Here is a 23273-nt window from a genome sequence, read left to right on the forward strand (position 1 = left end):
AGATGGCCAGAAGAGGACCAAAACGTTTAAAAATAAAAACAATTCTTTTGAATTCTTCAAACAGTTTTCACTTTCGCTTATTACCGTGCGATTATTAGTATTTATTAGGATTTATGTTAAATAAGATTTTATTATTAAATTTAATTATATTTCATACAATTTATTATTATTTTTTATTATATTTTTTTATTTAATCAAACATTGGATCAATTATTTATATTATATATAACATTAAAAAAAACTAAAAATTATTTTTAAAACAATATAGAATATTTGAAAAATGTTAGCGCAATAATTATATATTTGTAACGATATATTATTTCTATTTTAACATTATCCAAATCTCTATATGACTCAAAATTTATTCACTATGATGTATACAACATTAAAAACTACATATTTAAAAACATTTCGTGTTGTAAAATAATATTGTAATAATATTATGTTAATGATTTCTTGCTCACTAAGATATATTTTTGAAGTGCGTACTGTCATAATTAAAACAAAAATCTTTTTCGTAGTGAATGGCTTTCCAAAACAGATATTAAATAAAATGCTTTATAATTTTTAATTGATTTGATTTTTGTTTTCAATCTGATTATGCGCATTTCGAAAATATACTATATCATTAAAATTGTCAATATTTGGCATTTTTTAAGAAATATTTATTAAAAAAAAAATATTTCCAATTTTGTTTCAATTCATATGTAAATAAAATTGTCAAATGTTCCCTATTAGAAGATATTTTAGTGTCCTTGCTCCCTAAATATGACAGATAATTAGTTTCAACAACTTTCTTTAGAATATTTTATCTATCATTACTTTTCAATATGCAAACAATAATAATATTTTGCGTTCTTAGACCAGACTATATTCGATAACAATAAAGACTGGACGAGTACATGTATATGCGTTATTATGTATGTACACACACACACGCGCACGCACACGCACACACACAATAGCATTTATAATTTTTCAAGTCTCGCGTCTCTTCTCAAAATAAATTATAGATGACACAATGTGATAGATTATGTGTTTTATATAATGAAATAAAAATTGACAATTTATTTATTATTTTTTGTTTACACAAATTAAATATTATGATATAGATATTATTCAATGAACAAAAAATGCGCGCAGATTGTGACAATAGATTTAGTCAAAATTGTCAGCAAATTAGCATCAACTATGTGCACATTAGAATTGTGATCTATTAGCAGAGTCTGTTTACACAATTTGACAACAAATTGATGACAAAATTGAGCAGGATCTATAACTTCTAGCCATTTAGATAATTATATGATGTGAAAAAAGATTATATCTCATTATTTTCATTTTCACATAAGAGTGTTTCACATAAAATATTGCGTTAAAAAAAAAGATATTTTTAACTGTAAAACTGTAAATAAAAACTAAAAAAATGTTAAATGTAAAACTGTAAATAAAAACTGCGACTATAAATAAAAACTTGTTGCAAATTTATATTTTTTTCTTAAAAACAACTATGTGTGTTTTCTTTATACCAATTGATTTCTCATTATTTTGTACATAAAAGAATTGAGGTCGGACAATCGAAAAAAAATATTTCATAGTTTATGTAAAATTATGTCAAATTAATATTGTGTATATAAATAAAATAGTAATCACATGCACTTTACGGATGTCCTCACCAATTTCAATGATCTTGACATATGTTGTCAAGCTCACTCTCCTGAGTAAGTATCAAAACGTTTTAAGTGTCGTTTACTATTTATTAAAAAGTTATTAACGAAAAAAGTTTAATTTTACAACTTTATAACTTTTAGTGTCAAATATTGCGAGAAATTAATTTATAAAAAAATCAGGGTGATTCCATTTAAAAAACTAAATTCATGTTTATATGTATATATAAGTTTGAAAAAGATTTTAATTAAAATTCAAGCTTATCAACATTTTTCTTAAACTCTTATAAATTTTGTCTGAAATACTTATTTAAACAATGTCAAATTTCAGGAAAATCGCTTCATATTTTATGTGAAATATTCTACATATCCAGGTGCCAAAAGTAGTCATTTTGATATCAGAATAACGTCAAAATAATTATTTTTGCTACCTGAATAGTCAATAGAATTCTGAAATATTTACCCAACCAAATAACAATAATATAACAATAATATTATAATTTCCCACTCAACAATGTAACTACAAGGTAACGCGTTGTACATAACATGCCTTGTATATAACAGTTACATTGTTGAGTAGGAAATTATAACATTAATGTTATTGTTACTCTATGTTTGCTGAATATGAATATTCGTAATATTTAATTCGATTCCAGTAAATGCAATTAAAATTATATAAATGTAATTATATTATAGGTTCATAAGTGTTACCGATTAACCAGTTAATTAAAAAAAATGTTCCTCTCATAAAACCTATTAATGTAACATATGTTATACTGTATTATATCCCATGTAACAAACATGACTGATTCAAATAAATAATAAAATAAATTATTGAAATAAATTCAATTTATAAAACTTAAGATATAATTTATATGATAATTAAACTTTCCTACTTTATGTTTCATGTAGGCAATAAATAAATAATTTTTTTATTGATCTTGAAAATCAGTTAATATTCTGTAAAATTCTTTTTTGGACTAGCAGATATTAGAAATTAAATTGATAAAAATAACTATTACACTTTTGATCTTATATTAGTTACTGTGTTTTATATTCATTTCTAACAGGAATTTGAATACGGAAAAGTATATTGCGTAGCAGTAAGAAGAATCTATCGAGTCGAATATTAAAAGCCTTTAAATATTCCATTTAAATAATTAGAAAATATTGATCCTGCTCGATTTCTATCGCCAATCTGCCAATTTAATTGATAATATAATAACTCTTATATAAAATTCACTTTTTTGACAATTTTAACAGGCACTTGGCAAGATTTTTATTAAAATAAATTTGGTTAATTATCATATATAATCACAGTATTACAATAAATTCAAATTTCCGTATATTTTTAACACATCTTGATCAAATCCTCTTAATATTTTTCTCAGTCTTTATTCTATTTCAATAACACATGTATGGAATACATGTCGTTAATATCAATGCTATTTTTAATTTATGTATGTATGGTATCAAATAAGTAACATTGGAGAAGATCATTTTCTAAGAATATGAAAATTAAAAATACTAAAAATGTACAAAGGTATTAAGAGTAGAAAAAAATTTAACTCATCGCAAAGTTTACTTCCAATTGGGAAATAAAGATCAATGAAAAAGCTAGATGATTTCATGAGTGTGGTCAAAGACGCGAAAGTTAATTGGTGCGATATGAGACGATAATCATTGATGAGTTCATTATGATTAAAACATCAAATTAAAATATAGATCTTCTATCTATTCCAAATAATATAACAATTAACATATATATTGTAATGCCCTATATTAACATACTCTCGTATAAAAGCATAATCATTCCTTCTTTGTTAATTATTATTAAACAATATGAGAATTTATGACGTTTGAAAAATTAGGTTTTTGTGAAACTTGTGTGCTACTTAAATATTAATTTTCATCTCTCGCGTTCTCTGCCCATGAAATACTAGCTCTTGGCTAGCAGAACGAAAACGTACTATAACTTAAATTTCAAAAGTTCTTAAAATCTCAGATGTAAAAATGCAAAAATAAAATATTCTCTGTAATCAATTAATCAATTAAGGAAAAATATACATTTGGACAGGTTAAAAATAAAAATTGAGGTTATTTTTTATTAAGAAATTGATAATTAAAATTAAATTATTTTATTCAACGATGTATTTCTTTAATTGTTTTTAAGAATTTTTTAAATCTGTTCTGTACATAATGAGATGGCAATATTGGCAAATAATCTATTATTGTAATAGATATGATTCTGCTAAGATAGTAATATATTCTATATAAAAAAAATTCAATAATTCTTAAATTTTTTCTCGAAAATTTTTTTAAAAAAATATTTAACTTTTTAAATTTAAATTTTTTAATTTACATTTAATTGAATTGAATTTTTTAATTTTAAATAGCTTATGAGAATCAAAACTTAAAATTTAGATTGTCACAATTCTATTCAAAACGCATTTTAATAGAACAGTTATGTGAAGTATAAAATTAATATCTATATTTGAAAAATTTTTGTATAGTATTGTCACAGTAATGGATATTGTGTTGACACTAGTAATCATTAACTTAGTTATATACAAATCGAATTAAAAAATTCTTAAAAATATATACACATACAACACACGCACACATACACATACATAAATATAAACAATTAAAGAGATACGGTTTTAAACAAAAAAAATTTATTTGATTTCAATATATTATTAAAAATGTATTTAATATATTATTTCTTAAAAAAAAGAACTATTTAAATTGCTCTTGTTTTCAACCTGACCAAAAGTATATATTACCTTTTAATATTTTCAATGTAATCATAATTAACATGATAATCGCTAGATATATTCTGTATTAAAATTGCTTTACGATGCAAAATTCTTATAAAAATAAAAGGACTATATAAAAGTAGTTTTCCAATTCAATGTTAGTAAATATTTTGTGCAAAATTTACAATTGCATTAGTTTTAATTTTTTGGAAACATCGCCAGAATAGTAGCGCAAATGTGTTGAGGATCGGTCTCATGTGGATGTAGCGCCATAACAGTTTGCACTTGCTCTTCGGGAAAGATGTTGGCGAGATGATAATGCAGGCGACGTCGAGCGTCTTGGGCGTGTGTGCCCCAAGGTATGTGACTCGTGGACGGTGGCGATGGTAACAAGTTTAGTTGAGGATCCGAAGTACCCAGCCTCTGAATTGGCGATGGTCGCATCAAGGTAGTATTTTGTGGCGGCCACGCTTTATAAGAGTCTGGGGCGGAAGCAATGCGCATCACATGCTGGTGATGATGCTGAAAACAATCGGGATGGTCCCAGCTGAAATCAGGTTTGAAAATGCCCGAGGATTATTTGGCTATTTAATTCTGAAGAATATAATTATATAATATAATAAATTTTTTACAATTAGTCATAACATTAGTCCACATGCAGTTATTTTTATTTTCTATAAATTTTAAAATCATTAATCATAAAATTTTAAATCATTAAGTAGTTAATATTAAGTAGTAATAATATTTTTGTCTTGAAATTAATACTAATACATATAAATATTAAAACAGATAATTTACTTTAAAAAATTATTAAAAATTAAATAAAATGTTTAATTATTATTTAATTATTATTTTATAAAACTATTCACAGATATACCCAGTCAGCAAAGTCTGTTCAAACAGATTTTGTCAATTTCTGCTACAAATTTTTGTCGACAGTAAGATTGCAGATTGTATAAAAAATTTGTTATATCAAATAATGATAACAGAATGTCAGCAGAAATGTTACAAAACCTGCTGACATAATTTGATAGCAGAAACTGAACAGGATTTGTTTAAAATTATCATAGCAGATTGGTGGCAGAAATCGAGCAAGATCTGCGCAACACAGTTTGATATCAGATTGGTTGCAGAAACCGAGCAGGATCTGCGCAATGAAATTTGATATCAAATTCTCGGCAGATATCGAGTAAAGCCTGTAGATATAACTGACGGCAAATTGATAGCAGAAATTTAACAGGATCTGTGAGGCGCAATTTGATAGCAAATTGATAACAAAAATCGAGCAGGATCTGCGCACACAATCTCTGATAGCAGATTGACGGCAGAAACGGAACAGAGTTTGCATGATTCGATAGTTTCTTCACTTACCGCTACGTGAGCTGTACTTTCTCGTAATCTAATTTCTGTCAGAAATATATATAAAGTCGCGAATATGAATAAAAGACTAAAAATATAGTAATTATCATTTTAATTTCTATTACTTTAATTTCTGATATCTGATACAAAGCAAGAATTTAATTCTAAATAAATTACATCTCCAGTTTTATAAGTTACATTTACTTTTATCATTTACTTTATTATTAATTTAATTTAATTTAATTAGTCCTTCGCTATATGAGATATAACTACGATATAACATATATTACATTAACATATATTACGATATAACATATGACATATATGTCATTTTAGAAGAAAATTGTAATTAACTTGCCGATAATATTCTTATTTAGCACTTGTAATAATCAATTTTGTTGCGTTTATATAATATTAATAAAAGTAAGCGCAAATCTTGTGCAGTTTCTGCTGTCAATTTGCCATCAGGTTGCATGCGCAGATTCTGCTCGGTTTCTGCTGGCAATCTAACATCAAATTGCATCGCGCAGATCCTACTCGGTTTCTGCCGACAGTTTGTTGACAGGTTATGTTTTACAGACTCTGTCACCAAAACAAAAGCTTTAAGGTGGAAGCACATAAAATTACATAGGCGCATAACCATAAGCATAAAGAAATTGATTGGTCCACAAATATATGCATAAGAAAATGAACCAATCAATTTTCTTATGCTTATGGTTATGCGCCTATGCAATTTTATGTGCTTCCACCTTAATGCGGATACAGATGGCTATGGTTCTGGTGTGGGATTTTGATCGAATTTGCTGCCAATCTGCTGCCAACCTGCTAACATTTTGCTTACTAGGTATGTATAGGATGTCCGGTAATAACCGTCTAAATCACTTCTCGTGTGTAGGTAGAAAGAGTTAAATTGAATAGAAAAGTTCTATTTTGCGATTTTTGCAATAATTAATAAGATATTAATTTAAAAAAATTTATTATAATTCGTGTGAACATTAATGCACGGCGAAAAGAGACAGCTCGTTGTCACGTGATTGCTAAGGCCCAGTTCAACAGTGGCCAGTTAGCTTAACTAGTAGTTAAGTAGTGATGCCAACCACTGAAACAAAATTCGGTAAGCTATTTACAAGGTTAGATTTTGACAAGTTTACTCGTCCAATATCTTCAGCCAAGCCTCTTCTTTGTCTCTAACACTCACAGCATCAGTCCGCTTATTTTCTATTATCAATTTGTATTTTTTTATTAATGATACAAGTACCAGTTTTTCCTCATGACAAAAATTTGGTGTTCGTATACGATTTGTTTTGATATCCATTTTCGTTTTGCGATGAGGTATCGTAATGAGAACGAAGCTGAATATTAATTAAAATAACTTGTAAATAGCTTACCGAATTTTGTTTCAGTGGTTGGCATCACTACTTAACTACTAGTTAAGCTAACTGGCCACTGTTGAACTGGGCCTAAGACACGAGGATACAATAGATTTGTTTTTTATTTCTGCACTAGATTGAACTAGAACTGAACTAAGACCCATATTCTGAATCCTCTTTTATCGATAAAAGTGCTTCTAAAAGTGGTCTGTAGCCAATCAGAAGGCTTATGTGCCACTTTTAGTGGCACTTTTATCGATAAAAGAGGATTCAGAATATGGGCCTAAGTGAACGCTCTAAAGGTTTGATCTTTTTAGCTGAACTAGTGCTGCACTGGGACTGCACTAGAACCAGCGAGTTCACAGAAAATTCTGCCAGTGCACAAGCACAATGAGGAATAAAAAAGAACGGTTTAGTGCAGTACTAACATGGCACATCAAAATATGAGAAACATAAATGTCCTATAAATAACAGAATTATCTGATGAAGAGAGACTTATTTGTAATAAAATTTATTTTATTACAAATTTGTAGAAAAATTAATTGTAGATAAATTAACTTTAAATTTATTAATTATAATTAAAAATTTATTTCAAATTTTTTTTTAATTTTTAAAATTTTTCTATTAATTAATAATTGTTTTTATCTATATTCTTTATATTAATGTTATTTACATGACTATTATGTCTTCTTTTTCGCAATTAATGCGTTATTAATTATACCTTAAACTGCTGTTTGTGTTTAAATAAATCGCCATATTGAACTGCACCGCTGCACTACCTCAAGACCTAGGGCAGGCAGTGCAATAAACTGTTGCACTGAACAGCACTGCACTGCTAAAAAGAACAGCAGTATCTGACGTCACTTCTGCTAAAAAGAACGTTTCAGTGTACACTTTCTGAACTAGTGCAGCCAGTTCAGCTAAAAAGAACAAACCTTAAGTGCAAGAGAAACATGGCGTCCAATACGATTGTGCCTATGGAATTACTAGATTCATCCGATGAAGATGAATGCATAAATATAATTACACCTTTAGAACCATTAATTGAAGAAAATGATAATGGTAAGAAATATTACTGTATGCAGATATTTATTGTTAACAATATTATAAATACGTAAACCTTAACCTGTTAATTAATTTTTTAGAACAATGAATTACAAATTTTACATCCACTATTTGGATTAGTTAGAAGGATTCGGCACATAAAAATTCAAAATTACATTGAAAATATTGTTGTTAATTATAATAACAAAGATTTTATTATGCATTTTTGATTATCGTGACAAATAGCTTATGAAATGATAAATCGATTTAGAGCATAGGATATATTTAATTCTATACAAAGTATACGTATAAAAAATAAAATTGTAACGATGCACCCCGAAATGCATCGTTCCCAGCGAACACCGGCCGGAAGCTGCCGCCCGACGATCACCGGTCGGGCTAAAGGTGGAAGCACATAAAATTGCAGGAACGCATAACCATAAGCATAAGAAAATTGATCGGTTCATTTTCTTATGCATATATTTGTAGACCAATCAATTTTCTTATGCTTATGGTTATGCACCTATGCAATTTTATGTGCTTCCACTTTAAGGGCTACTGCACACAGGACGCGGCAACGCGTTCCGCGCGGCGAAAGCTGACGCGATAGCCAATCAGCAGATACATAACATCCACCGCGCATCAAAGTTGAACTTAATCCAACTTTTGTATTGGCTATCGTGTTAGCTTCCGCCGCGCGGAACGCGTTGCCGCGTACTATGGGCAGTAGCCCTAAGGCAGAGGCGCGATGCGCCCATTTTTAATATTTAGCAAACGACCGGGTAGGAAAAAGATCGATTATCGCATCGCTGCCGTCGAGAGTCGATTCCGGCGGTTAAGATTCCGCACTCGGCACCTCGAACTCCCCCGGGCGAACCCGAACCGCTCCGAATATTTTTACCGCCGCCCGATGGGAGTAATTACCGAATACGCCGGCGCGGGTGATTAAGCGCGTATAAAACGGGCTCTCGACGGTACAGCAAGACAGATTCTACCGATCCTTCCAGATGAGCTAAGCTGGTTCGAAGGCAAGCAAAGCAAATGCGGAAAAATCCTAGCGAGAGTAAAAACGCCAGAAGGTAGTGCGAATGCTGCCTCTACCGATTGCTATCGGCACCTAAGAAATCGCATCCGCACCATCAACCGAAATATCAGGCGTCGCGCCTATCACGAGGTGGAACCTAAGCCGTCTCCGTCGCTTGCTAGCGTCGCAACGCCTTCCAAAATCCTTCATCCATTCGGGAGCATACGCTCATTTAAATAATCGCTCATGAAATCGGAATTTAAATCCCCGTATGAACAGTTGACGGACGAGACATAAATATCAAGCAAAAACGCGCGCAAAAACGGGCGACCGACCGTCTGCGAAAATACCGGCGCGCCAAATAATCGTGCAATCGATTATTGCGCGCGTTTCTGTATTGCATTATTCCGCGCCGCTAATTGTACGAATTGTAATCCGCGTAAGATCTATAATACGTCCACGACCAGATTATATAAAACGGACGCATTTATAAAGCGCAGCTTCCGCCGATTATTCCACACGACAGATACTTCGCGCCGAGATCCCGTAGATCCTTGGCCCGCGGCAAGCGATACACATATACACACACACGCTCACTCGTTCGCGTTCGCATACACTTATACACACACGCGCGCGCGGGCATACTCATACGTGTTCGCATACACATATACACACACACACGCACACTCACACTTTTTGTACACCACAGAGATTCAATAAATATATTTAATACACATACACAGTTTCTTCTTATATCCGCCACCTGAATCCGACGGCTATCCGCAATCAGAGATTCCGCGGTACGCGAAAACCGCACGTTACAAAATTAAAAATAATTATGTTATAAATTTTTTATATATACAGTTTATTGTATATAATTTTTTCAGATCGCGTGGAACATGATAAAGTCACACCAGAAAAACATATTTTATGTTATTTATGGTTTGTTGGACACGAAACTGGATTCTACCGCGATGTAGCAGATCGATTTAAGGATGTTACCTATTTTCAAAATATTGAGAATTTAATGAAAATTGTACAGAATGTTCTTACATATGTTTAGAATCTTCAGTACAATTTTTAAATCGATTCACTAAAGCGTTCACAAGTTATAAGGATTTTAATTTGCACCGAATTAACATGTGTTCTTATGGGAAACATATAATCACGTCGATTTAAATGACAAAAACACATGGAAATAATATTCAGAATTTGTTTAAAATTTGCAAAAGTGTAGTTTAGATACAGAGGAAATATTTGGTCAAATAATATTATACAAGTACTAACTGGTTAAAAAGATATTAAATATAATTCAATGAAATTAGCCATATATCTGACACAAGGCGAAATTCTCTGCCAAAAGTTAATTATTTCGATTAACAAAATTCGGAATATTTCATCAGTAAAAACGCAATAAATATTAAAAAATACATCTCTGCACTGTAGCTAAGATCAAATTGTAATATTCCACGCATTTCTCATACTCAAAATACACCAAAAGTGGATCCCACACGGAACTTGACATCCATTGGACGTCCATACAACTTCCAGAATTCCATACGACATCTATGTCCATGGTAGATATTGAATAGATTTCTAATGGAAGTCCATATTATCTCTCATGGTAGATATCTTCTACAAATCCATCATGGATGTCTACTGGATATCTGTTATGGATATATGATAGATTTTTACATACATATATCTCTAATAGAAATCCATATTACCTCCATGGTAGATGTCATCTACAAATCCATCATGGATGTCTACTGGATATCTGTTATGGATATATGATAGATTTTTACATACATATATCTCTAATAGAAATCCATATTACCTCCATGGTAGATGTCATCTACAAATCCATCATGGATGTCTACTGGATATCTATTATGGATATATGACAGGTTTCTACATACAACTATATCTCTAATAGAACTCCATATTACCTCCATGGTAGATGTCATCTACAAATCCATCATGGATGTCTACTGGACATCTGTTATGGATATATGACAGGTTTCTACATACAACTAAGTCTCTAATAGAACTCCATATTACCTCCATGGTAGATGTCATCTACAAATCTATCATAGATGTCTACTATACATCTGTTATTGATGTATGATAGATTTCTACATATTATTTCTCTAAAAAGCAAAAAATTTAATTTTTATTTAAAATTCTTAGCTAATGTTTTAAAAGTATACTTATAAATTTCTTATTATATACTCCTTAAAATATCTATAATTACTCCATATAACGTGCATATGACATCCATAAAAACTCCACAAAATATTTATAATTACTCCATATAACATACATATGACATCCATGAAAACTCCATGAAATATCTATGATTACTCTTTATATGGATGTCATATGTGTTATACGGAATAATTATAGATATATTTAGTGAAGATTTCATGGATTCATATGGATGTCATATGTATACATTATATGGAATAATTATAGATATTTTGTGGAACTTTTATGGTTAACTAATAGAAATTAATTAGAAGTTATATTGATTTATCATATAGATGTTGTTTTACTTACAAAAACAAAGCTATCACTTATATAAATTGTTGAATTTATAATGTTTACTCATCATATAATATATATATTTACGTGTATCGAATACAAAAAAACATTCATATTATATTTCGTATTTGGTATACAATTATACAGTGATATGTACATAAAAAGGAGAAAGTAATTATTTAAATTAAACAATTTATAAAAATGATAGTTTTATTTCTCTTAATTTCCCACACGGAACATGACATCCATTGGAGGTCCATATAACCTCCATGTGACCTCTATCTCCACGGTGGATGTTCAATGGATCTCTAATAGAAATCCATATTATCTCCACGGTAGATGTCGTTTGTAAATTCATCATGGATGTCCATTAGACATCGGTTAGGTTAGGTCATGGATGTATGATAGATGTGTACACATTTCTCTTAACATAAATAATTTTTATTAATTATTTTTCCTAGTATTGGTAAATATTATTTTTTGTTACTTTATCTTATATCTCACTAATAATTATAGTCAGTGGAAGTAAAATTTCACTGTAAAATCAGTAATCGCGCTAGTTCGTTCGTTTACCGCTATGGTGCGCTATTTTTCTCGTACTTGAGTTTTAGTCATGAGAATTATATAAAGCTTGCAAAAGGCGACAGATAAAATTAAAAGTATTACTTCGATCTAATTTCTGATACAGTTTCAATAGAGGAACTTCAGATATTAAATCGATTTTATAAGTCGGACAAGTAAATGTCCGGCCAATAAACAAAAATGATCCGTTCATTATCTATTTGTTACTCCATATAACGTACATATGACATCCATGAAAGCTCGACAAAATATCTATAATTACTCCATATAACGTATATCTGATATCCATAAGAGCTCCACAAAATATCTATAATTACTTCGTATAACGTACATATGACATCCATGAACGCTATATTCAATATCTATAATTACTCCATATAACGTACATATGACATCTATGAATACGTCTAATGGATGTCGAATGGAGGTATGAAATGCGGAACTGTGGATGTCTAGTAGATGTTTACGGGACGTTTCATGGACATCTAATGGAGGTTTCGAATCTCCATGGTAGACGTCTAGTGGACATCCATTAAAGGTTTTTGTTCCGTGTGGGATATATTCGTCAATATTGATTTTCAGCTACTTTTTGCTGGGATTGTACATACAAAGCATCTTTAAAGTAGCAATAAATACCTTGCATCATATAATATCAAGGGTGACAGATTTTATTATGTCATTGGCACCTAATATTATAAAATACCCAACATCAGCGGAAAAAGAAGAAACAATGACTTATTTTCTTTAAAAAAAGAAAAAAAAATCCTGGTGTAATCGGTAATGTATTTATATTTCTTTATTTTTTTTATTTATATGTTGCTATTTTTTTAAGTGCTATAGATGGTTCCCACGTAAGAATCGATAAATCTGTAGAAGATGCTGGCTCCTACATAAACAGGAAACAATATTTTTCTATACATATACAAGAAATGGTAAACCATAATTTAAAATTTATAGATATATTTATTGGTTATCGAGGTTCTGTCCACGATGCAAGAGTTTTCAAAAATTCTACCATATATAATGATTTGCATGAACTTTGTGGAGGTTAGTTGAAAATAAAAAAATACACAAATAAATTTATATTTAAATATCAATACTTTTATAGATAATTTCTTATTGGGCGATAGTGCATATCCTTGCCTATCACAATTAATAGTTCCATATAAGGATAATGGACATTTAACAAGAAATCAAAGAAGATTCGATCAAAAACTAAGTTCATGAAGAGTGATAATCGAAAATGCATTTGGATGTTTAAAACAAAGATTTCGGCAACTATATCATTTTAAATTAAGAGATATTCCACGTATGGTACGTGTTGTACATGCATGTTGTGTGTTGTATAACATGGCCAACATGCAAGACTTGCAACTTTTTGAAGCACCGATAGACGACGAACAACCAGATATAAATGTACAAAATGGATGCGTAGTAAACGAAGCACCAAGAGAGTACGAAACGGGCGTACATAAACGGAATGAATTATGTCGTCTAGTAAATGTATGTAAATAATATGTATATATGTTATAGTTTATATTCTGAATTTTTTTAATATGTATGTAAATATGTTAATGTGTTAATTAAAATTCGTCCGAGGCCCAGACGTTGTAGATCACGAGGGATTTTTAGTTGGTATGCCCCATTGCATTGCATGGCAGCGGGCATGGCGAGAGCCCAACACTTCCCCTGCCGGTGCTAGTTCTGGATGATTTCCGGAACTCAGAGGCTGGCAGGGATGTGCATAAGGTGCATTTTCCCCTCGTAAAAATAAACTATATTCAAAAAATAGTAATTTATGCGAAAAAAAAGAAATATTAGGTAGAATTAGGTAAACATACTAATTTAATAAATTAAACATACTTCCTTTTAAATATAATTTAAACGTAATATTTTAACACATAATTTAAATGTAACATTTTAACACATAATTTAAACGTAACATTTTAACACATAATTTAAACGTAACATTTTAACACATAATTTAAAAATAACATTTTAACACGTTTTAATTATTATTACTATTATTTTTCTTTTGTATTTCTAAAAATTCGCATAATAATTGATTCCTTTCTTGTAGTAATGTATTTGCAATTTAATTGCTCTTGTATTTTTGTTATTGCTGTTTCATGTGATCTTCTCATTGTCTGATACTCTTCGAATATTTTTTTTGCATTTCCTCTTTATTTTTGTTTGACTGACGTATGTCATCCGTAAGGGTTTCTAAATGTTGTTGACATGTTTCTAAAATTCGTGCCGTAGCGCCAATTTTCTTCATATGACTTTTGGGTGTCTCTATGTTCTAAATTAAATATCATTAATATAAATATAATATAATATATAATATAATATAATAATTATATTATTACCTTACTTCTTTATTACTTGAGCTATTAAGCTAGTCGCACACACTTTCCATAAGACATAACAGTAAGGTTTCGACCAATCGCGTTGCTTAATTTGGCCGTCTACGGTTACGGACAGCCAAATTGAGCAACGCGATTGGTCGAAACCTTACTGTTATGTCTTATGGAAAGTGTGTGCGACCAGCTTTAATCATATTATTATGTGTTGTATTATATGATGTTGATGTTGAGGGTTCATTTGTGGCTTCAATTTGCATATTTACAATATTATCATTTTGATTTATTTCATTTATAATACAGACAGATCTGCAATCTGCTCCTTCATTAGAAATTATCCCTTTGTTTCTTGAGAACAACAAAGGTTATATTATGTTTTCCGCCTAACAACTCTGTTAACTCTCTGTAATTAAATTAAATTTTAGATTACATATAAATTCTTTATAAGATTAAAATTTAATTAAAAGTAAATTATTAAAATTATATTAATTTTATTATTAATTATATTAATTATATTATTTTTTTATATTTATTTTTATTTTTATATTTATTATTTATTTATTATTTATATTCATTATTTATTTATTATTATTATTATTATTATTTATTATTATTATTTGTTAGATATATGTAAAAATTTTTGTAACCAGTTTTTTTTTGGTTATGAGGTTGGTAACAGTGTCTAGGTGGCATTGCCGTTACACTTCAGTGTCTTTACTTTGCTCTTCCCGCGCATAGACGCGTACTTGTCGCTAAAGTATTAAAAAGTGTAAGGTAAAAATTCAAAGAGTTACCAAAGGCTAAAGTTTATGTACTATCTATTATAAGTTTACTTAAGTCTAATAATAAAACTTGTATTTGACAAAGAAGTGTGTCAAACTTATTTCTCACGCTAACCAAGAACGCGCGCTCTAACATTATTTATTATTTGTTATTTTAATATTAATTATATTAATATTAAAATAATAAAATAATATTAATTAAATTAAAAATAATAAAATAATATTAATTAAATTAATATTATTTTAATATTAATTTAATAATTTATTATTTATTTTTTATATTACTTATTGCTATATAAAAATTGGGAGCATCCCGTTTGACCACGTTGCGATTAGCCACAGCCAATTATCGATCTGTGCCTAAGGTAACCAGCAACGATATTGACTAATCAGAGAGTCCTATTTTGAATTGGCCAATTGGCGACGTGATCAATCGGATGCCACCCATAAAAATTAATTATCAAACTTACGTCTCGAAAGGACATGATATTCTATTTCTTCCGGTTTTTTTATTGTGTTATTACATTTTTATATGCTTCTAACGATTTATATTTGTTTTCCACTTGCATAGCAGAAACATTGTAATTTTGTAATTTCATTTCTTCCGAAATTTTGTGCCATAAAATCTTTTTTGTTTTAATTTTTCTTTGTGTAACAAGAACTCTGTTTTCTTTATACAACGATAAAAATAATTTTGTGTTAGCGTCTGTCCAAGAAAATATTTCCTCTCTATTTTCTTCTATTTCAATAGTTACATTTGATTGATCTTGTGTTATTATATCGTCTTGATTTTGTGTTATTATCTTGATCTTGTGTTATTGTATTGTATTGATCTTGTGGTACTGTATTACATGTTATATTCTCATTTAATGATATAAATATATTCTTATCATCGACTGTACAGTAAATACCATTACAAGTAAAATCTATTTCTAGAAATTGAAATTCTAATCCTTCTGCAAATAATTGAACAATAATTTGTACAGGGTGTCTCATTTTAAAAAACGCACCTCGGTAATTCTTCAACGAAGCATTTTCAGCAAAAATGTTTCAAACAAAAATTGTATGGTTTTAAGGGGGACATAAGATGGTGTCATTAATTTGACCTTGAATAGTTACGTGAAGGTCACCTTCAATTTTTTAAATGGAACCGCCTACTTTTTATTACATATTCTTGTAGCTCATCTCTAGAGCTTTCCAAAACACTATAACTAAGTTAGTTTTCATTAAGTACTTTCCGAGTTATGAGATTTGAAATCATTTTTTAATTTTACATATACCGTAAAATATCTTGTAAAATATTCATTTGTCGATTATCTTACTTAATACTTTTATGTACAAAATAATGAGAGAAATCAATTGGTGTAAAGAAAACACATTGTTGTTTCGAAGAAAAAATATGTAATTTGCAATTAACAATTATGCAATTAGCAATTAACATATTATTTTCTAAACTTTAGAAAATACAGCGCTTTATAGGGGTGCATAAAAAGTGTACGTACACACACACACACATACACACACACGCGCGCGCGCGCGCGCACGCACGCCCGCGCACGCACGCACGCACGCACGCACGCGCACGCACGCACGCACGCACGCACGCACACACACACGCACACGCGCACACGCGCACGCACACGCACACACGCACACACACACACACACACACACACCCCAGAGGAGTAAATCCGACCGTGCAACCTCCACGTGGTACACCTTGGGTGATGCTAATGCCGGCGGTACTGTAAGGGGTTTCACACTTTTTATGCACCCCTATAAAGCGCTGTATTTTCTAAACCATAACGAATAAGAAAAAAATTTATTTACATTATGTGTTCTACTCATGCTCCTCTTTCACCTCTTATTCGATTGACCTTACCTTTCCAGACACCCTGTATACAAAAATGTGTAACAAAAAAGTCAGGACACTAAATTATCTTGGAAAAATTATATTTTCGGAAAAAAATATTTAATATAAAAATTGTAGGATATAAGTTATCCATCATATAATGATATTAATTTGATTTTGAACGATCTTGGGAAACTCATATCCAGATCATTTCAAGTTTTTTAAATGAGAATCCCCATTTTTTTTTTATAAATTCTTGTAGCTAACATCGAAATTTCTTCAAAATAATATAATTAAATTTCATTTGACGGTAATTATTTACATTAACGGACACCTCGCCGATGACCTTCATCTTTACATATGTTGTAGAGATGACGTTGCTTATTAATTTTTCTCTATATTTTATTTGGCGGTCTCTTATAGTTTCTGAAATATTTAAGAAAAAAGATGTAGTGATTGAAACGTAATTTTCTGACACCACTTACATTTAATACACAAACTACACGGATTGTTTGTATACTAAAACAGGCTTCGTTCTTACGTTGTATTTTCACCTGCAAAAAAAGTCTCTATTTTGAGTAATACACAAACACAACGTAATTTAGATTACATAAATTAAATTTTAATTGTAAATGAATGATTTTCAGTGAAAGTGAACTTTGCTATGTTTTGTAAAGTATATGCGTTGATACAGTATGTTCCGCCCCTTCTACGGGAGAACTCCACTTTTTCAAGATATAACCTAACCCAACCCTATTTCTGATTTCGTGTTTTAATATTGCACAAAACAGAAACTTTTTTTCAGGGACACACACACACACGCGCGGGGGGTGCAAGGGGGGGCCTTCGGCCCCCCCACCCCGCCGGTAGGCAAGGTGGACTCGCTTTACAACTTACAGCATATATCCATTGATTCAACTTTCGCAATGCGTCCCCTACCGGCGGGGTGGTTGCGGGAGGGGGGACCGAAGGCCCCCTTTGCACCCCCCGCATGTGTGTGTGTGTGTGTGTGTACACATATATTTGTGATATTTTTTAATTGTATTAAATTGTATTAAATTCTATACAAATTTAAATTGTATTAAATGTATTTAATATAATTTATGTAAAATAATTATTTTTTTATATAACAGCTAAAATAGTAGGTTTATGAAAAAAATGCATATAACCTTTTGTGTAGAGTTTTTCAGGGGCTTTATTTTTTGCTTAAAAATTTTTTTCTCAAATCAATATTTTCGGAGATAAAAAGCATTAAAATTGTGAAATTCTTTTGTTAATAACTTTTTAATAAACAACGAGCGACGGCTAAAATCTTTTGAATGTTACAGGACAGTGACCTTGACAACATATGTCAAGGTCAAGGTCATCAGAGGTTGCTCCCCTAAAGTAAATAATTACCCATCGCGGACAATTTGTGTTTTCGTGAATAATATGATGATTGATTAAATAATCAATCAATTTCTTCTCGTCACTGACGATACTAAGAAATTCGTAAAGACGCATGTTAACTACGTAACCAACATATTGTGACTCAACGACTTTGCTAGATAATATAAACACTCAAGAGCAAACAGGAATATATTGTAAACAAACACCTGATACATGTAGTGTGTGTAATAAATGTGTGTGGTGTCAGAAAATTACGTTTTAATCATTACACTTTTTTCTTTAAATATCTCAGAAACTATAAGAGACCGCCAAATAAAATATAGAGAAAAATTAATAAGCAACCTCACCTCTACAACATATGTAAAGATGAAGGTCATCGGCGAGGTGTCCGTTAATGTAAATAATTACCCATTTGATTAACAACTATTCGAAATATACACCGGTAAATGGAAAAACTAATCGCATTCGAATCGATTTTTCTAGTTGTCAAACATTCAGCAACAAATTTGACATTATACAGGATGTTCTAAAAAGATATGTCAAAAATTTAAGGAGATATTTCTCACACCCACGGTCTTACATACAGGTCTGGAAACTCCGGTGGTGGGGGAGGTCTCACTTAGTGTGTCCGTTTTTCGGAAGTTCACGGCTTGCCTGCTAGGTTCGCTGCGATCTAGAAGTCATTTTAGACGTATGTTAGAGAGAGAACGACTACTGCCGTCTATCTCTGTCTCTCTCGCTCGTATTGCGACTTCTAGTCGAAAAACGGACACACTAAGTGAGACCTCCCCCACCACTAAAAAAGGCCTGAGTTTCCAGACCTGTATGTAAGACCGTGCTCACACCTGAAGGATGAAAAAATGTTATATGGACATAGGTGCGGAAATGCTTATTTCAGGAGTTATGTTGAAAATATTGTTAACTGTATTACTTACACAAGGAAAAATTTAGGATTAATTATTGTAGACGACGATTGTTTAATTAGGCTTATTTACATTTGGTTTTAATGTGACCTTGAGTATGTTACAATAAATGTTGAAAATGTTCACCATTTTCTTGAATACAAGCAGTGACACGTCGACGCATCGATTCACGGACAAGTTCAAAAATGCCACCAGTGCGTGATATTCAAGATCTTCGTGACCGTATCACTGCAGGTTGCGAGACAATCCGCTGTACGTCAGGCATTTTTGAACGTGTCCATGAATCGATGCGTCGATGTGTCACTGCTTGTGTTCAGGAAAATGGTGGAACATTTTCAACATTTATTGTAACATACTCAAAGTCACATTAAAACCAAATGTAAATAAGCCTAATTAAACGATTGTCGTCTACAATAATTAATCCTAAATTTTTCCTTGTGTAAGTAATACAGCTAACAGTATTTTCAACATAACTCCTGAAATAAGCATTTCCGCACCTATGTCCATATAACATTTTTTCATCCTTCAGGTGTGAGGAATATTTCCTTAAGTTTTTGACATACCTTTTTAGAACACCTTGTATATCCTGAGAACAACAAATAAGGAAAACATTATAACATATTACGGTCCAGCGTTGGAATATACAGAGTGTCAGGAAATTTTTCGCAGTCCCGAAGTGTGAAGGTAGATTAACTCAAATTAAGAAGGAAGGTCTTCTACTGTTTTGCGATATTTGCAATAATTAACGAAAAATTAATTTAAGAAGATCGGTCAATGCGCGTGGCTAGAAGCGCGCGGCGGCGAAGGCGGTCTCACTGTAACATAATGGCGGCGCGCAGTGATTGGGGAGGGGAGGAGCCTTCGCTGCGCGCCTACACACTCATCGCTCCTCCCCTCCCCAATCACCGCTTCACCACGCGCCGCCATTATATTACAGTGAGACCGCCTTCGCCGCTGCGCGCTTCTAGCCACGCGCATTGGCCAATCTTCTTTAATTAATTTTTCGTTAATTATTGCAAATATCGCCAAACAGTAGAGGACCTTCCTTCTTAATTTGAGCCAATCTACCTTCACACTTCGGGACCGCGAAAAGTTTTCAGACACCCTGTATAACAAGAGATCCGTCCGCAATATCCGTAATGTAAGACCGAAATAATAACAATTAATTGCGTCAACATACTTTACTCTTATAGGCAAAATAGACAGCTCGTTTGAATCGATTTTTCTAAGTCAAATGTGGAGCAACAAAATCGGATTGAAAATGGCGAACGACAAAATCAATGAAACATTATCGATCGAGATATATAATTAATTTTCAATTTTATAATTGGGAGGGGGGTTTCAGAATTTAAAAATGGAACAAAAAATCGAGAATAGAGCAATTAATTAACAACAAATTAGGATTAATGAAATGTATCGGGTTTTTGGTCTTTTTAATTTTTTTTTAATGGCTGTGCTAACTTTAATCTAAACTTAGCACAGCTACTATTTTCTCTGAATCGGCTGGAACAACAAAATCGGAAATTAAGCAATAAATTAGCAACAAAAGAGCACTAAATTTATATATGTTTTATTTGATTGTGTTGAAGTAGCTGTGCCAGCTTAATAGACACGCTTGATTCTCATTATTTACCTTGTTTATTTAGATCTGTGTATCTTATTACATAGTATTAAAAGCTAAAATGTTGAGAGAAATGCCTAGATCTATCAATTTTTGTAATAATAAATTTGTAAGAATATTATCAAGCTGCTTTGATATCTAGGAAGATCGTTGCTGTGATATTATTCTGCTTGCAAGAAAAAAGGATATTGAGTTGGAAAAATAGCTAGGTTGTCTCTGTATGATTGTTGTACATGATTTATTCCTTTTAAATCCAAATTGAGAGTTAGATAGTAAATTACAAAATTCTAAATACCAATTTTTTTAGATGATTGGCAACTAATCTTTCTATAATCTTGAAAAGACAAGAAGTTAGAGAAATTGGAGAGAATTTGTGCGTTTAACACGGTTTAAAGATATAAAGGACAAAAATGTTTTTTCAGTCGAATAGAATGGCGTGAGATGCAAAAATTCGATTAAAAATAAAAAAGAATAAAAATCAGAAGATTTTTTTATGGATTCAAGAAGAAAAAATATAATTTTGTAATCAATACCGTCAAAAGTTTGGGCTAGATTTAAATTTCTAGTTTGAAGTAATTATTTCCAGTTCAAAAGACGAAAAAGAGATGTGCAAAAATGAATTAAAATGAAATAAGAGTAAACGAATTGAAAAAAAAGATGTCCAAAAAAGAAAGAGTAAGTTAGTCTGATCTTTAATAATATTACAAACATCAAAATTATATTCGTCTTTAGAAGTTTTTTTTTTGAAATTTCATCTATTTTTAAAACATTTTATTTTTCTCCATTTCTGATTTAAAATTAAAATTTGGTTTAAATTAGAATAGGTTTGGGTTAGGTTATATCTTCCGGAAGTGGAGCCCCCTCCCGTAGGGAGGGACGAACCTACTGTCTCCAAGTATGTATTTTGCAAGATAAAACGAAGTTCACATGGATTTGCAACTTTTCACGCGCAGCAAGGTTCATCTCAAACCAAATTTTAGTTTTAAATTAGAAATAGGTTTAGGTTAGGTTATATCTCCCGAAAGTGGAGCCTCCCCGTAGGGCGGGGCGGAACACACTGTATCCACGCATGTACATTTCACCTTGACTCTTAAAACGTACATAATGTCTAAAAATTGTACATAAGTCGTAAAACTTTTTTCGTTAATAACTTTTTAATAAATAGTGAGCGACACTTAAAACCTTTTGATACTTACTCAGGAGAGTGAGCTTGACAACATATGTCAAGATCATTGAAATCGGTGAGGTCGTCCGTAAAGTGCATAATTACCGTCCACATCCTCTATAGATAATTAGTAGATGTACATATATCATCCACATATCTACATTCATACACAAAAAATATGGACCACTAAATTTTAGCACAATTTTTTAACACCTTTCAAAAACAATAAATCAGCGAAAAATCATCGTATTAAGATAAAACAAAACTCAAATTAAAGCTTGAACATTTCTTTTAAAAAGCAAAAACACAAATTTGAGTTACAAAACATATTTTAAAATGACGAACGTTGAAGATAGACTTTGAGAACTGAGAAACAAATTTTTTTTAACTGGTACAAAAATTTTACAAAAATTTTTGTTTCCTGGTACAAAAATGTATGGGTTTTTAAAAAAGCTCATTTATTTCCTAATAAATTCATATTTTAATCAATTTTCTACGATCTTTTTTGATAAAATTATATCGTTTTGAGGAAAGATTTAAATCTGACCGTTTATCTCTATGTGAAGCATCGAGCTACACTTTAATTTCTTTTTTGAAAAAGTTTTCCATGATAATTTTTTTCTGAATTACAGATTTTACAAGGAAAGTTTCATTTTATAACATTTTCTTCAAAATGGTATAACTTTATGAAAAAAGATCGTAGAAAATTTATTAAAATATGGATTTGTTAAAAAATAAATAAGCTTAAAAACATTTTTGTATCAGGAAGCCGATTTTCCTGAGCAATGCAACAGTTTAAAAAAAAATTTGTTTTCTATTTCTTAAAGTCTAT

General features: G+C 30.9%; 1 protein-coding gene across 6 annotated transcripts in view; it reads right to left on the reverse strand.

The window, feature by feature from the left end:
• Positions 1-283: 283 nt before the first annotated feature.
• Regnase-1 (zinc finger CCCH-type containing protein regnase 1) overlaps positions 284-23273 on the reverse strand; it is a 118449-nt gene continuing 95459 nt past the window's right edge. For 2 of the 6 annotated variants that reach the window (XM_083095447.1, XM_083095446.1), the window contains exon 7: positions 284-4970. In XM_083095447.1, coding sequence (XP_082951573.1) covers positions 4622-4970 — 349 coding nt within the window. In that variant the 3' untranslated portion in view covers positions 284-4621. Of the gene's footprint in view, positions 4971-14851; positions 15113-15241; positions 16334-23273 lie in introns of those variants that run through there. The other 4 variants (XR_014438072.1, XM_083095450.1, XM_083095448.1 and 1 more) reach the window with 4 other exon arrangements.

Source organism: Camponotus vicinus, unplaced genomic scaffold (assembly GCF_025532165.1).
Source record: "Camponotus vicinus isolate PSW18456_S1 unplaced genomic scaffold, iyCamVici1.0 SCAF_3, whole genome shotgun sequence".
In the NCBI taxonomy this organism is placed as follows: domain Eukaryota; kingdom Metazoa; phylum Arthropoda; class Insecta; order Hymenoptera; family Formicidae; genus Camponotus; species Camponotus vicinus.